Raw genomic sequence first — 15,576 nt, 5'->3', positions numbered from 1 at the left:
GGAGATTTCCATTGCAAGCATTCCTAGAGAACATCGGATGTTGGGCAGTCTTTCCTAGAAAGGATATGAGGGTTAGCTTTTTCAGGTAAATATTTACATAGATCCTTTGCTTTCTTGTGTAGAAATCTACCTAGAATCTCGAGATTCTAGGGTCATTCTGAGTTTTAAAAAGGCAGTTCATCAATGGGGGTGATGGTTGCACAACGATATGAATATACTTAATGCCACTGAACTATACATTTAATGGTTACGATGGTACATTTTATTATTATTATTTTTTTTCAAGATGGAGTCTTGCCTGGTGGCTCAGGCTAGAGTGCAGTGGGGCGATCTTGGCTCACTGCAACTTTTGCCTCCCGGGTTCAAGCGATTCTCCTGCCTCACCCTCACCCTCTCCAGTAGCTGGGACTACAGGGACACACTACCACACCTGGCTTATTTTTGTATTTTTGGTAGATTTCACCATGTTGGTTGGGCTGGTCTCAAACTCCTGACCTAAAGTGATCCACCTGCCTCAGCCTCCCAAAGTGCTGGGATTTCAGGCACGAACCACCACACCCGGCCCGTAAATGTTTTCTTTATTTCTATTTTAACACATTTTTTAAAAAACAAACACTTTACACCCAGGTCTACTAAATCAGATCCCAGCTGTCTGGACCTTCCAATAAGCTCAGGACTCCCTCCTGTACCCAGTACTGCTAGTGCCTGATAATCTGAAGTGGAAGTTTCATCCCAAACTCATTCCCCCACATCTCCACCTCCCCCAGTCTGTGGAAAAATTGTCTTCCACGAGACCAGTCCCTGGTGCCAAGAACGTTGGGGACTGCTGATCTAATCAAAGGGAATAGATGCAGCCATGAGACATCTGAGTAACAACGGTATAATATTAGTGCTTGCTTATCCCAGACACCTGGAAGGCACTTCATTCTCATATCATCTCAACCCCTCAAAACACATTCTAAGGTTTAAACAATTTAACCAAGGTGGTGAGCACCAGGGTTGGGATTTGAACCAGAGTTTTCTCATTCTAAGACACCACTCTGTCTCTTCAAAAGAAAAGTAAGTCTCATGCCTATAATCCCAGCACTTTGGGAGGTCGAGGTGAGCAGATCCCTTGAGGCCAGGAGTTCAAGACCAGCCTGCCCAACATGGTGAAACCCAGTCTCTATTAGAAATACAAAAATTAACCGAGTTTAGTGGCACACACCAGTAATCCCAGCTCCTTGGGAGGCTGAGGCACAATTGCTTGAACCCAGGAGGCAGAGGTTGCAGTAAGGTGAGATGGTACTGCTGCACTCCACCCCAAGGGACAGAGAGAGACTCATCTCAGAAAAAGAAAAAGAAGTCCAAGGGTTGGGAACATGATAATGAGGGTGGTATTTTCTTAAAAACAAATGATCAATTTCAGTTGTTTTTGTGAAAGCCTCACCTGAACCTAAACTTAGTTGCGACCCAGAGCCTGTGCTTGTGGGCTGGCTGACAAGGTTTCTGGGCCTTATGTAGCATTCTAGTATCTTCAAGGTCGTTGTGCCTGTTATGATGAACGCTACCTTTTGTCCTCCTCTTGGGATTCAACCAGAGCTTGTTGCTAGGCTAATGGGTTTGGACACAGATGCCATTTTAAAACCATCTCCATTGTGCAGAGGCGGCGTGCCTCTGACAGGTAGTCAGTAGGAACATTGGCATGGCTGGTACTTGAAGATAGGATTTTCAGTCTTCCCTTTTTCTATCATAGCTTTTTTTTTTTTTTTGAGACATTGTCTCGCCCTGTCACCAGGGTGGAGTGCAGTGGCGTGATCTCCGCTCACTATAGCCGGCACCTCCCGGGTTCAAGTGATTATTCTGATATTCAGCCTTCCAAGTAGCTGGGATTACAGCACATACACCACCACGCCCAGCTTTTTTTTAATATTTTTAGTAGAGACAGGGTTTCACCATGTTGGCCAGGCTGGTCTCGAACTCCTGACCTCAAGTGATCCGCCTGTCTCAGCCTCCCAAAGTTCTGGGATTGTAGGCATGAGCCACTGCACCTGGCTACCACATTTTCAAGACACTTCTACCAGTGTCTGGGTGAAACAGTGAAACTTCAGTCTGTAGCTGGCCAGCCAAATAGTGAAACTCTCCCTGGACAAACTTAGCAGCCATTTATAAGCGCTCTGCAATGGTTTTCTCTTTCTTTTACTTCCTTGGGTAGGGTTGGCCCCTCAGAAGCAGCCTCAAAGATTCGGAATGATAGCTGACAACAGCTGAACCAGAGAGGACACTGTTCCTTCTTGGGATTGTGTTCACATGCCTAGTAGCATTTCCATGCACAATTATCACACCCAGTGCAGGAAGAACAGCTGAGTCTGCCCTGAGGACAGGAGCTAAGTTGTGTCCCCAGGAGCCTGAATCGTGCTGCCCACCTTTCCAATGTCCCCTCCCTGTCCCGGAACCCCACCCTCCTCTTAAAGAGGCTGCTTCCTGTGGGCTGCGAGGGAAGAGGGCAAAAGCAGGGCAGGGAGGGGCAGGCACCTGCTCCCAGGGGCCTTCAGCGGCCACTCCCCAATGGCACACAGTTGTCCAGTGGCCTAAGGATAGCCTCAAGCCCAACACATCAATGAAGAGCCACAACACACCCCTGGGATCTCAGTTCTACAGGAGGCACATGAGGAGGTCCCACATCCACTTATCAGAAAAAGCTTTGCTCTCCAGGGAGTTCTCCGCTTGGCAGAAGGCAGGACAGAGGCCTCCAAGGCTACTCTACCTCTCCAGCACTATATGCCATTGCCGGCTGCCCCATGGCATATCCATCTTTCAGGTCGGAGAAAACCCTTGCTTTCCTAAGCACGCCACTTTCGGTCATTTGTCCCTCTTGTATTGATGTAGCACAGGGAGGGGTAAGGACCATGTGGAGTTGCAGCTTCACTAACTGTGGTCGTGGGCAACCCACTCAGCCTCTTAAGCTTCTGATGCCCCATCTGTAAGGAAGGGACATTGCACTCCAGCCTGGCCAACACAGTGAAGCACTGTCTCTACCAAAAATACAAAAAGTAGCTGGGCGTGGTGGCGGGTGTCTATAATCCCAGCTACTCAGGAGGCTGAGGCAGGAGAATCACTTGAACCCAGGAGGAGGATGTTGTAGTGAGCCAAGATTGTGCCACTGCACTCCAGCCTGGGCGACAGAGCTAGACCCCATCTCAGAAATAAAGTGAAGTCATACAGCGTCAGCCCTGAGACGTTTTCTATGATACTGATATGGCTAAAAATAAGAAGAAATTACATTTACTTCAGTTTTAATGACAGCACCTATAACATTTTCTTTCTTTTTTCTTTTTGTTTGAGATGGATTCTTGCTCTTGTTGCCTAGGCTGGAGTGCAGTGATGCAGTCTCGGCTCACTGCAACCTCTACCTCCAAGCAGTTCTCCTGTCTCAGCTCCCAAGTAGCTGGGATTACAGGCGTACGCCACCAAGCCTGGCTAATTTTTATATTTTTAGTAGAGATGGGGTTTTGCCATGTTGGTCAGGCTGGTCTCGAACTCCTGACCTCAGGTGACCCACCCTCTTGAACCTCCCAAATTGCTGGGATTACAGGCATGAGCCACCACATCCACTGGGCTCCTGTAACTTTTTGTTATGGAAAATTTCTAACATCCAAAAGTAGAAAGAAAGTATGATGAACCCCTATGATACCATCTCCAGCTGCAAGAGCTATTGGCTCATAGCTAATCTTCTTTCACCTAACCCATAATTTCTATCTCCCAAACTAGATTTTTAATTTTAAAAAAATGTTTTTAGAGATAGGATCTTGCTCTGTCACCCAGGCTGGAGTGCAATGGTGCAGTCATAACTCAATGCAGCCTTGAACTCCTGGGTTCAAGCCATCCTCCTGGCTCAGCCTGCCAACTGGCTGGAACTACAGGCATGCATCACCATGCTCAGCTAACCAAACTCGATTATTTTGAAGCAAATCCCAGACATTCATAGATACAGCAATGGTGGCCTCTTTATTTATTTTTTCTTTTTTTTAATTTTTTATTTAGTTTTTTTTTTTTTTTTTTTTTTAATGGTGGCCTCTTAACTAAGCTGCTTTAGTAGCATAGGCTCCAGATATGAGCAGCGGCCTTGTTCCTGATCCTAACACTGTGCTTGGCACTAAGAGGTGCCCTCTAAGCCTGAGATGAAGGAAGAGGTGAAGGTGGGACTTGGTGGGGAGGGTAGACTATGTTACTGAAAACTGTAGTTCTTTCTCCTTCAGAGTCAGCTCCTTCAATTAACTGAGATAGCTAGGAGTCATTTCCAAAGCCAGAGTAAGTAGCACAGCTTATCATCTTGAAACTCTGTCCATTATTAAGATGGTTTCCAGGTAGCTTCAGTTTACTTGCTGGTCCTTCTCTTTTTCAGACTATTGAGCCAAAAGTGAAAGTTTTCATCTTCAACCTAAAACTCTCAGGCTGCCCCTCCACCATGAAGAGCCCAGCCAGGCTGCTTTTCAGCCTTTTCGAAGGTGAGTGGACCATTGCCAGAGAGGTTTTGAGTGACATTTGGTGCACTGGTGTGCTGGGTAGCAGTCTTGAAAGTCTGGGGTTCTAATGGGAGGAGGAGCATGGCAGGAAAGCTAGTCTGAGAGTCTGCCCCAGATTAGGTTAGTGTACTCTGCCTTCCTACTGATGGTCCCTTGCAACCATCTCCCCTTGCTCCAAAAAAAAAGGAGAAGTTCTACACAAGGATGCCTCTTATGGATGTAAAGATCGTCAGGCCTCAGCTATGAGTTGTAAGCATGGAAATTCATCTTTGCCTCCTTCCATTACCTCTCCCTCCAAGGTCTCTCATCTCTGCTCCTCTTAGCAGGGCTGTCCTATGCCCCTCTCCAGCCAGCCCTCTATGCTTACCCTTGTTCCATGTCCCCATTATCTCAGCTTGCACATGGCCCTGGTGGGTACCTGACCAAGATGCTAGGAATTTTCAAGTGTAGGACTGATGGTTCAAAGGCCGTCTTCCTAGTATCTCTTAGTTCAAATTCTTGAGAGTGAATCTGAGCATTGGCCATGGATCAGGAAGCTGCTCTTGGTCCAGTCAAGTCAGGGGAAAGGTGGGGTCTGTGATAGCATTGAGGCTGGCAGTCACTGGAGTCTCTGCAAGAAGGGAGGAAGGGGCAGAGGGGAATGTGCTTGAGGGCCGTGTTAGTCAGGCCTGTCACTCTTGTCCCTAGGCCAGAGTATGGGAGAAGTCAGTAGTGTTCTTTCTACCACCGTGTCTTAGTCTCTTGTATTGATATAATACGATACCCTAGAATGTGTAATTTATAACGAAAAGTTTATTTAGCTCATGGTTCTGGGGACTGGGAAGTTCAAGATCTGGCAGCCACATCTGGTCAGCTTCTGGTGAGGGCCTCATGCTGCATCCTAACATGGCAGAGAAGTGAAAGGGGAAGCGAGTGTCTGCAAATAGATGAAACACCAGAGGCAGCCTCACTTTATAACAACCACTGTCATGGTAACTAATCCAGTCCCACTAGAGTGGGAACTCACTCGCTCCCTCGAGACTGCACTAATCCCTTCATGAGGGCAGATCCCTCATGACCCAAATGCCTTTTACAGGTCCCATAACGTCTCAACAATGTTACAGTGGCAGTTAAATTTCAACATGAGTTTTGGTGGGGACGAACCACATCCAAACCATAGCACACCTAGAACCCCTGCCAGCATTGGGTTGTCTCCACAGGGCCCCTGAAGTTCATCTGTAGATACCATTTAATAACCCTTATCTTAACTCACCTTTGATGGCATAACAATTTCAGTTCTTAGATCTCCCCTGTCTCTAAATGTTTAAAATTGTAACTTTTCTGTTTACGTGTATTTTACCACAATTTAAAAAATATTCCATCCCTTTCTAATCTTTGAGTTCTTCTAAATCAATTGTTCTCAGAGTTGTGGTCCCCAGACCAGCAGCATCAACATCAGCATCACTTGGTATCTCGTTAGAAATGCATATTCTTGAGCCCTACCTGAGACCTACTGCATCAGACACTCTGGGGGTGGGACCAGCAACTTGTGTTTTAACATGCTCTACCAGTGATTTTGATTCATACTGAAATTTGAGACCCACTTTTTGAGTAATAAGTAAGTAGAATTCACTTCTGAGCCCATGGTATTTTCCAAGGGGGCTTAGAACCTTTGTTTGGCGTTTGGGTGTGTTGTATAAGTGAGCAAAACTGTTGATTTCAGACGTGCATTTTCTTAGTTGACATTCACCTAGAGTTAATTTAACTGCTTCTCTTACAGCCATAAATAAAGACCAAGTGCTCACCATTGGGTTTGATATTAATGAGTTTCTGAGTTGTTCATCAAGTTCCAAGAAAAGGTAATATCAGATTGCCTATTGAACTATCAATAGCTGATATTTGTAGAATACTCTGTTTTCTTTTACATGTATAATCTTATAGGACTGTTGTCATCAACTCTTGGGCCACCAAATTTATTATTGCCATTCAATCGATGAGAAATGACCCAGAAAGAAAGCAGGGAGTCTCTTACTGAGTGGGACTCATGAGGTTCCGCTTTCTCATCTGTCAGTTCACCCAACTGACATAGTTCGCACAACTAGCATGATGGCTCACACCTGCAATCCCAGCACTCTGGTAGGCAATGGTGGGAAGATTGCTTGAGTCCAGGAGTTCAAGTCTGGGCTGAGCAACATGGTGAAACTCTGTCTCTACAAAAAATACAAAAATCAGCCAGGCATAGTGGTGCATGCCTGTGGTCCCAGCTACTTGGGAGACTGAGGTGGGAGGATCGCTTGAGCCCGGGAGGTGGAAGTTGCAGTGAGCTAAGATTGTGCCACTGTACCAGCTAGGATTGGAACCCTTGCCTTCTAGTTTAAGATCTTGTTGGAGACAGTGTGAGCTTGTGGAAGAGTGGCCAGGTTAAAGATAGATCTGACCATCTCACTGAAGTTACATAATGAGTAAGAGAAATGAGTTCTCTGTGCCCACGTCTTCAATACAAAGGATGAAACGTCCCCATGAGGTGGCAGCGTGGCCAGGAAAGCCAGCTGTTGCAGCAGGGCAGATGCCTAACTTGTCGATGTTTTAGGGACAGAGGTTTTAATCTATGATGGGGTTGTAAACAATGTGTTACTGAATGAATAAAGTCCCAAAGTTTACAAATAATATACTTTTAAAAATGAGAGCAGATTCTGAGGTTATGCCCATAATTACATTGCTTTCATGCACGCACATCCCACTGTGTTTTTTGAGTGAGAAAAGAATGGCATGGAAGCCAGTACTGGGAATTGTCCAGAACCTCAGCACTCCATGGGGGGATGTCACATGCATGAACGTCATGCACCATCCCTTAGGGTGGGACAAAGGCTGGGACAATAATTGACTTCCAGACCTTCAGTGGGCATTCTCTTTGTCACTCACCTCTGATATTTCCAGTGCAGCTCTGTTCAGGGTCATAAGCTTCAGTGCCAACACCTCTTTGTACTTTTCCTCTTCTGGTACTTGACTGTCCTGAGCTATATTCTCCTGTTGTTCCATCCTTTCGATCCATTTCAAGTCAGCAGTTCAGATCAACATACCCCCAGCAGCAGCTGTACCTCAGGCTTTATGTGGCAGTGCAAACTTGCAATGGACAGACATGGGTCAGCACTGCTTCCTGACCACACCTGGAGTCAGCCAGGAAGGACTGCCTGTGGCTTCAGGAAAGAAAACTCAACAGGCCATAATAAAATGGCTTCCCAGAGAAGCCAGTGATTACAAGCAACACCAGCTCTGAGGTTCTCTCAGCACTTAGTGGTGCTTTACCTGAAGGGGAGGTCCAACACGACCTAATATTAGACAGCCAGCAGCCCCTACTCAGGAGAATGTGGTTGGAGAACCTGCTGAGTGCAGGGGCAGTGGGTGAGGAATGGTTCAGAAAGGACTAACATAGTTTTCTCCCTCAGAATTTTAGACCTTATAGGGGAGATAGAGGCCCCCAAACAACTCTCACATGAGAATTTGGCAGGAGACACATAGCACTGCACCCTGAAAAAGGGAGAACTGAGAAGCCCTGGGTGTGGAGCCTGAGGCATCATCATGTGCTAAATCCCTCCCTATGACCACTAAACCCAGGGCTCCCAGCTCCAAGCCTGTACAGCAAGTTCTGTTTCATCCCAGGGCAGTTTGTTTCCTCAGACCTCTTTTCATGCAGTCCAGGAGGAAGGAGTCAGGGCCAGAAGGACTGGGTGAGAGTGAGGTTCGGAGCAGCAAAGGCTGTGTTTATGGGCACCGTGGAGCGGCGCCGCGTCCCCGGCAGCGCTCCACAGTGGCAGGTGTGTTGGGATCATCCACAGGGAGAGGATCATTTCCCTTCCCCACTGCTTTAACAAATGTCAGGGAGTTGTGCTGAGTGAAACAGAAGGCGCTTAGGTTTGGAGGAAGCCTCCTGGAAGGTGACCCAGGCCCAGGCTTCACTCTTTGAGAGGAAGATCTCTGAGCAGTGTCCCTGTCACTTCTCCCAGTTCTGCGCTGTAGGCCAGCTGGTACAGGCGCCATCCCCTCTCCACACGATGGCTGTGTGACAGGGAGATGCTCTTGTACTCCAACTTCTTTTCCCCAGGCATGTGCCACGCTTCCTCCTCCAGACCAGCACACCTACTTCTGCCAACCCATCCTCAAGGCCGCCCTCTGCTGGGTGTAATTTGCAGCATGCATGCTTTCCCACCCCTAGGACATGTCTCACTGGCTGTGAAATCAATTTAGAAGTTGGCAATCACAATTGAAAAAAAGAAAAAGGAGGAAAGGAGAACTGGAGGGAGGAAGATGAACTAGAGTAAAATAGAAAATATTAGACCACATTTTGTATAAATGCAGCATGTACTTTTATGTGATGTTTTATTTCATATGCATATATATACATACACATACATGCACATAAACATGTATGTATACGAGGTTAAAAGCACAGAATCTGCTCCACTGCCTGCAAGATGTATGGTCAAGGAGAAGTTACTCATAATTACCAGGAATCCAGGGTCCTTCGTTGTTACTTTGTCACCTTTAACAAGATTTCTACCTCATGGTCCAGGATGGATGCTTGAGCTCCTGCTATTATGTGTGAAATCCAAGCAGCAGGAATAAGAAAGGAGGCAGTAGCCAGGACTGATATTTAGTTGGTCCACATCAGTGTACTTCTATACCAGCTGATAAATAGCCGCTGGCTCCCTGAAGTCAGGAAGTTTCCCATTTCTTTAAGTCTGTTTCCTCCTGTGTAGGATGAGAATTAATCATTGCAGTACCCATCTCAGAAATTTGTTGGGAAAATTAAATTAGATGATACACATTCATTCTTATCACAGTGGCCAGCACAGAATCAAGGCTTAATAAATTGAAGACATTGTTATTATTAGCTATGTTATACGAACAGTAAATTATAAGAAGAATAAAATATGACACCAGAATTTAAGACAATATTCAAGGGCAATCTAATACAGAGAACAGTAGCATTGTTCCTGTTTTAACCATGAAAGAGCAAGAATCACTAACCTCAGAAGGGGTAGTAATAATTTTCCTGTCTACCAGTCACTTTCTGTCCATGGCTTTGCAGATAGGACTTTTGACTTAGTGTCTCTGGAATCTATCTGATTAAACACAGTAGTCATCTCTAGGGGGCATTTGTAACTGACAGTGTCATTCATTTTTATGTCCCTTCAATCCCACAGCACATCTTGTTCTCTGACTGGCAGCCTGGCCCTTCAACCTGACCAGCAGGAGGACCGCGAGACCACACGTTCCTCTCTTGCCTCGGCCTATCAGAGAGCCTGGGAAGCATTTGCCAATCAGTCCAGGGCAGAAAGGGACACCTTCCTGCAGGACGTTTTCCCTGAAGGCTTCCTCTGGGGCACCTCCACGGGAGCCTTTAACGTGGAAGGAGGCTGGGCCGAGGGTGGGAGAGGACCGAGCGTCTGGGATCCACGTAGGCCGCTGAACACCACTGAGGGCCAAGCAACACCAGAGGTGGCCAGCGACAGCTACCACAAGGTGGTCTCTGACATCGCCCTGCTTCGTGGCCTCCGGGCTCAGGTGTACAAGTTCTCCATCTCCTGGTCCCGGATCTTCCCCATGGGGCACAAGAGCAGCCCCAGCCTCCCAGGCATTGCCTATTACAACAAGCTGATTGACAGTCTGCGGGACACGGGCATCGAGCCCATGGCCACGCTGTTCCACTGGGACCTGCCTCAGGCCCTGCAGGATCATGGCGGATGGCAGAATGAGAGTGTGGTGGATGCCTTCCTGGACTATGCAGCCTTCTGCTTCTCCACGTTTGGGGACCGCGTGAAGCTGTGGGTGACCTTCCATGAGCCGTGGGTGATGAGCTACGCAGGCTATGGCACTGGTCAACACCGTCCCGGCATCTCTGACCCAGGAGTGGGCTCTTTTAAGGTACTTCCCATCCCTGCAGCTCCTACTAATTGGTGGAGAAAGGACAGTAGCTGGAAGAAAATAATTTTCTCTGTTTTCTTCCATCAGCAAGCCTTTACTTTTTGTTCTTTCTTTAAAGGAAATCAGAGGGAGGGAAAGAACCATAAATTGTTAATCGCCTGGCCAGGTGCAGTGGTTCATGCTGGTAATCCCATCACTGTGGGAGGCCGAGGTGAGCAGATTGTTTGAGTACAAGAGCTCGAGACCAGACTGGGCAACATGGCGAAATCCTGTCTCTACAAAAAAACACAAAAATTAGCCAGGCATAGTGGTGCACGCCTGTGATCCCAGCTACCCAGGAGACTGAGGTGGGAGGATCACTTCAGCCAGCACGCCGAGGCTGCAGTGAGCCAAGATGCTGCCACTGTGCTCCAGCCTGGTCAACAGAGCAAGACCCTGTCTCAAAAAAAAAAAAAAAAATTATTAATCACCTTATTTTGTCCAGACACTATACTGGTACTTTTAAAATATAATAGTTATTACATCCTCAGAATAGCACTGATGGATGAGAGAGGGTCGGAGAAGATAAACAATGTGGTCATGATGACATTGTTAATGAGTCACCAGGTGGAAGTCAGGATTTGAGCCCAAGTGTTCTTGACTCCAAATCAAGTTCCTCATGTCACTTAGTGACAAGGGACAGAAAGCTCAACCCAAAGTGACTTAACCCAGGAGAGAATTCACAAGTTTAGAAGGTTGAAAAGTCTTCATTTAGCCTGATCAGGGTAGAATTTGATGAGAACACAGGCAGTGTCACGAGGAAGGACCCAGTTCTCCCTCTCTTGTTCCCCTTGCTGGCTTTATTCTTGGGCTGCTTTGCAGCCAGATGGCAGCAACCCTGTTTCTGTTTTTTCAAAACCAGTAGGGAAAAAAGCTGGCCCCTCTCCTGTTCTTCCCAACAGAAGTGTCCCTATGTCTCATGGTCTCTCAGTGGGTCACATGCCCACCCTGAACCCGTTGCTGGGTCCTGCCGGGGGCTGTGGCGACTGACTGATTTGGGCCAAGGGCCCATCCTTTACTCCTCAATATGCTACCTGAGAGGTGAGGAGGTGGAGAGGGAAGAGGCAAGGAGGTGTTGGCTTTCCAGACGGCAGTCAGGGCATCATTTAAACAAGAAGGGGATATAAACCAGGCGTGGTGGTTCACACCTATAATCCGAGCACTTTGGGAGGCTGAGGCGGGTGGATCACCTGAAGTCGGGAGTTTGAGACCAGCCTGACCAACATGGAGAAACCCCATCTCTACTGAAAGCACAAAATTAGCTGGGCATGGTGGCACATGCCTGTAATCCCAGCTACTCAGGAGGCTGAGGCAGGAAAATCGCTTGAACCTGGGAAGCGGAGGTTGCGATGAGCCAAGATCATGCCATTGCACTCCAGCCACCTGGGCAACAAGAGCGAAACTCCATTTCACACACACACACACACACACACACACACACACACACACACACACAAAAAAAAAGGTGGGGGTGATGTATACACTTGGCACAAAATTTTAAGTGGTTATAGGTATTTTCCATTATTTCCCTTTTTCTTCAGAACCTCCCAGAAAACCCACCAGCTTTCTCTGACAGTGTTCTTCAGGATGGACATGATGTTAGTCTGCCTTTCCCCGTCACTGTTTGGGCTCTGTTCTTAAAGATGAGTATTTCCAGCTGGGCGCAATGGCTCATGCCTGTAATCCCAGTACTTTGAGAGGCTGAGGCAGGCAGATCACCTGAGGTCAAGAGTTTGAGACCAGCCTGGTCAACATGGCGAAACCCCGTCTCTACTAAAATACAAAAATAGCTGGGCATGTTGGTGGGCAGCTGTAATCCCAGCTACTTTGGAGGCTGAGGTAGGAGAATCGCTTGAACCTGGGAAGTGGAGGTTATAGTGAGCCAAGATGGCGCCACTGCACTCCAGTCTGGGCCACCTGAGTGACAAAGCAAGACTTCATCTCAAAAAAAAAAAAAAAAAAAAAAAAGATTATTTCCTGTGCCTTGTGCTAGGTGTTAAAGAGGGGTCACAGCCGTGCCCTGGGCATGTTATAGCCTTTTGGGGAAGATGATGCTAACACACAAAGCAAAATTACAGAACTTTTCAAAAAGACCACAACTATGGTGAGTTGGAACACCGTGAATAAATGACTTGATGGAATGCCAAACATCATAGCACATGAGTCAGAGCTTCCATTCAGCTCTTGCACAGCAAGTGACTGCACATATGGAGTCACTTTGCTACGCACCTTCTGAAAATGGAAGGTTTGAAATCTTCTATTTGACTCCTTGTTGTAAAACTTATCTAAATCTTTTCTTCTTAGTCATTTCTTACCCTTTGAACTGTGGCTCCTGAAATATCTTTACAGAGGCTTTGATGAGAAAGTCCCCTTCACTTTTCTCCTTCAGTTCTTCCTTTTATTTATTAGTCAAATATTAGAACATTATTGTCTTAGTGAGCTTGAGCTGATATAACAAAACACCCATAGACTGCTGGTTTAGACAACAGATATTTATTTCCCACCATTGTGGAGCTGGGGAAGTCCAAGATCAAGGGGCCAGCATGGTCGGGCCCTGGTGAGGGTGCTCTTCCTGTACGGCAGACAGCCACCTTCTTGCTGTCCTCATATAGGGGTAGTAGGGAGAGCTCGCTTGTATCTCTTCTTATAAGGACACTAATGCCACCACCATGTGGGTCCCACCCTCATGACCTCCTCTAAACCTAATCACCCCTCAAAGGCTCCCTCTCCAAATACCATCACACTGGGGATTAGGGCTTCAACATATGAATTTTGATGCAGTACCTAATTCAGTTCATAGCAACTATTAAAGAAAAATTTTAAAGGAAAAAAAATGTCTTTTATTATTTTACACTATCTCCTTCCAGTCTTGGCTTCTTTGCATTTATTGTGTTGTCACAGGGAACCTCAGATTATTGCTCACTGTTTATTTGATACCATGCCATTAGCACTTTTCCCTAATTGTAAGCTGTCACAATGACTGTTTTGATGCTTGTCTAATATTCCACTGAACTCCCTTCCTGATACTGGCTAATTTAGAAGACAGACATCCTTGCTTTTCAGAAAGGAGCATAATTTGCCATTACAGTTTAGAATTCAATTAAGGACTAATATTTGGGATGTGAAAAGCAGCCAGATGTTTTAGTGATTATGGCCTGTTTTGACATGAGATTCTTCAGAAGTAAGTGTCATCCGCTTCAGATGATAAAAAGGCAAAAGGGAAGCAAGGTAAGATTTTGCAAACTCACTCCTGCTCTCTGAGTTTCTGCTCGATGCTTTATATACAAGTATTTAATCCTCCCAGATGGATCCGTAATTACCTACTTCTTGCCAACAAGAAAGCTGAAGTTGAGAACAAATTGTCAAAGTTAACAAGTTACTGACAGAGTCAAGATATAAGTTTAGGCTTGTTATATTTCAGACACCCTCCTTTTGCCCCTACTTCCCACAAAAAGCTGCTGCTGTTTGTAAGAGCATGAGTTAAGTCTACAAAGAGACTCCTAGTTTGGTTTTTCTTTCTAGATTCCGTTAAATACAAAGAACAAGTAGGCAAGAAACAGTGCTCCTCTCCCTTGTGTGCTAATTAAAATAACCCTCCCCATGGACTAATTTCTCAACAAACATTTATTAAGGACAGAGGCAGAATAGCAGTATGGGTGACAGTAACAGGCTTGGAGTCAGACTGCCAGGGACTTGTTCTCACTTTACTCCTGACTGTGGGTCTTCTGGAGTTACTGCATAACTCTGGATCTCGTTTTCCCCATCTCTGTAGTGGTGGTCATTATTGTACCTGCCATATGAGGTTGTGGTGAGGATTACAAGAGAGAATTCATTAAGTAGCAGGTGCCCAATACATGTTAGTTATTGTTAATGTGGTTGTTGATGCTGTTATTTTGTTGACAATGTTGAAGAATTGCTGTTGACTTGTTGACGTCAACATCGTTGATGTTATTGACTTGTTTACATTGGTGTTGATTTCTTGACATTGTTGACTTGTTGACATTATTAGTATCGGTCTTGTTCATATTCTTGTTAACTTTAATATTGACTTGTTGATATCATGTTGGTGCCAGTGTTATTTGTTGATGACTTGATGTTAACATTAGTACTGATGTTGTCAGTTTGACAACGTCAATGGTACTTTCTTAAAAAATTTTATTTATTGTACTTTAGGTTCTGGGGTACATGTGCAGATCATGCAAGATTGTTGCATAGGTACACACATGGCAATGTGGTTTGTCATCCATCCCCTCATCACCTACATCTGGCATTTCTCCCCATGTTATCCTTCCCTGACCTCTGCACCACCCCCCGCCGCTGTCCCTCCCTTGTCCCCCATCAACAGAGCTCAAGGAAATAAGAGAGGACACAAACAAATGGAAAAACCCCCAGTGTGTGACGCTCCCATCCCTCTGTCCATGTGTTCTCATTGTTCATCACTCGCCTATGAGTGAGAACATGCGGTGTTTGATTTTCTGTTCTTGTGTCAGCCTGCTGAGAATGATGGTTTCCAGATTCATCCATTTCCCTACAAAGGACACAAACTCATTGTTTTTTATGGCTGCATAAATGGTCATATACAATGGTGTATATGTACCACATTTTCCTTGTCCAGTCTATCGTTGACAGGCATTTGGGTTGGTTCCAGGTCTTTGCTTTTGTAAATAATGCCGCTATGAATATACATGTGCATCTGTCTTTGTAATAGAATGATTTATAATCCTTTGGGTATATACCCAGTAATGGGATGCTGGGTCAAATGGAATTTCTATTTCTAGGTCCTTAAGGAAGCGCCACGTTGTCTTCCACAATGGTTGAACTAGTTTACACTACCACCAACAGTGTAAAAGTGTTCCTATTTCTCCACATCCTCTCCAGCATGTGTTGTCTCCAGATTTTTTAATGATCACCATTCTAACTGGCGTGAAGTGGTATCTCAATGTAGTTTTGATTTGCATTTTTCCAATGACCAGTGATGATGAGCAGTTTTTCATATGTTTGTTGGCCTCATATATGTCTTTTGAAAAGCGTTCATATCCTTCTCCCACTTTTGAATGGGTTTGTTTTTTTCTTGTAAATCTGTTTTAGTTCTTTGTAGATTCTGGATATTAGCCCTTTGTCAGATGGG

General features: G+C 45.7%; 1 protein-coding gene across 1 annotated transcript in view; it reads left to right on the top strand.

Annotated features, from left to right (window-relative positions):
* The window catches only part of LCT (lactase), a 63,522-nt gene that overhangs the window by 11,258 nt on the left and 36,688 nt on the right, over positions 1-15,576 (top strand). Inside the window, exons 4-6 of the mRNA XM_032286325.1 lie at positions 4,385-4,487; positions 6,265-6,343; positions 9,689-10,409. Of these exons, the coding sequence (XP_032142216.1) occupies positions 4,385-4,487; positions 6,265-6,343; positions 9,689-10,409 (903 nt within the window). The remainder of the gene's footprint in view (positions 1-4,384; positions 4,488-6,264; positions 6,344-9,688; positions 10,410-15,576) is intronic.

This window comes from Sapajus apella, unplaced genomic scaffold (genome assembly GCF_009761245.1).
Source record: "Sapajus apella isolate SASKATOON/1434 unplaced genomic scaffold, GSC_monkey_1.0 scaffold18, whole genome shotgun sequence".
NCBI lineage: Eukaryota > Metazoa > Chordata > Mammalia > Primates > Cebidae > Sapajus > Sapajus apella.
This window is presented reverse-complemented; position numbering and strand designations above follow the sequence as displayed.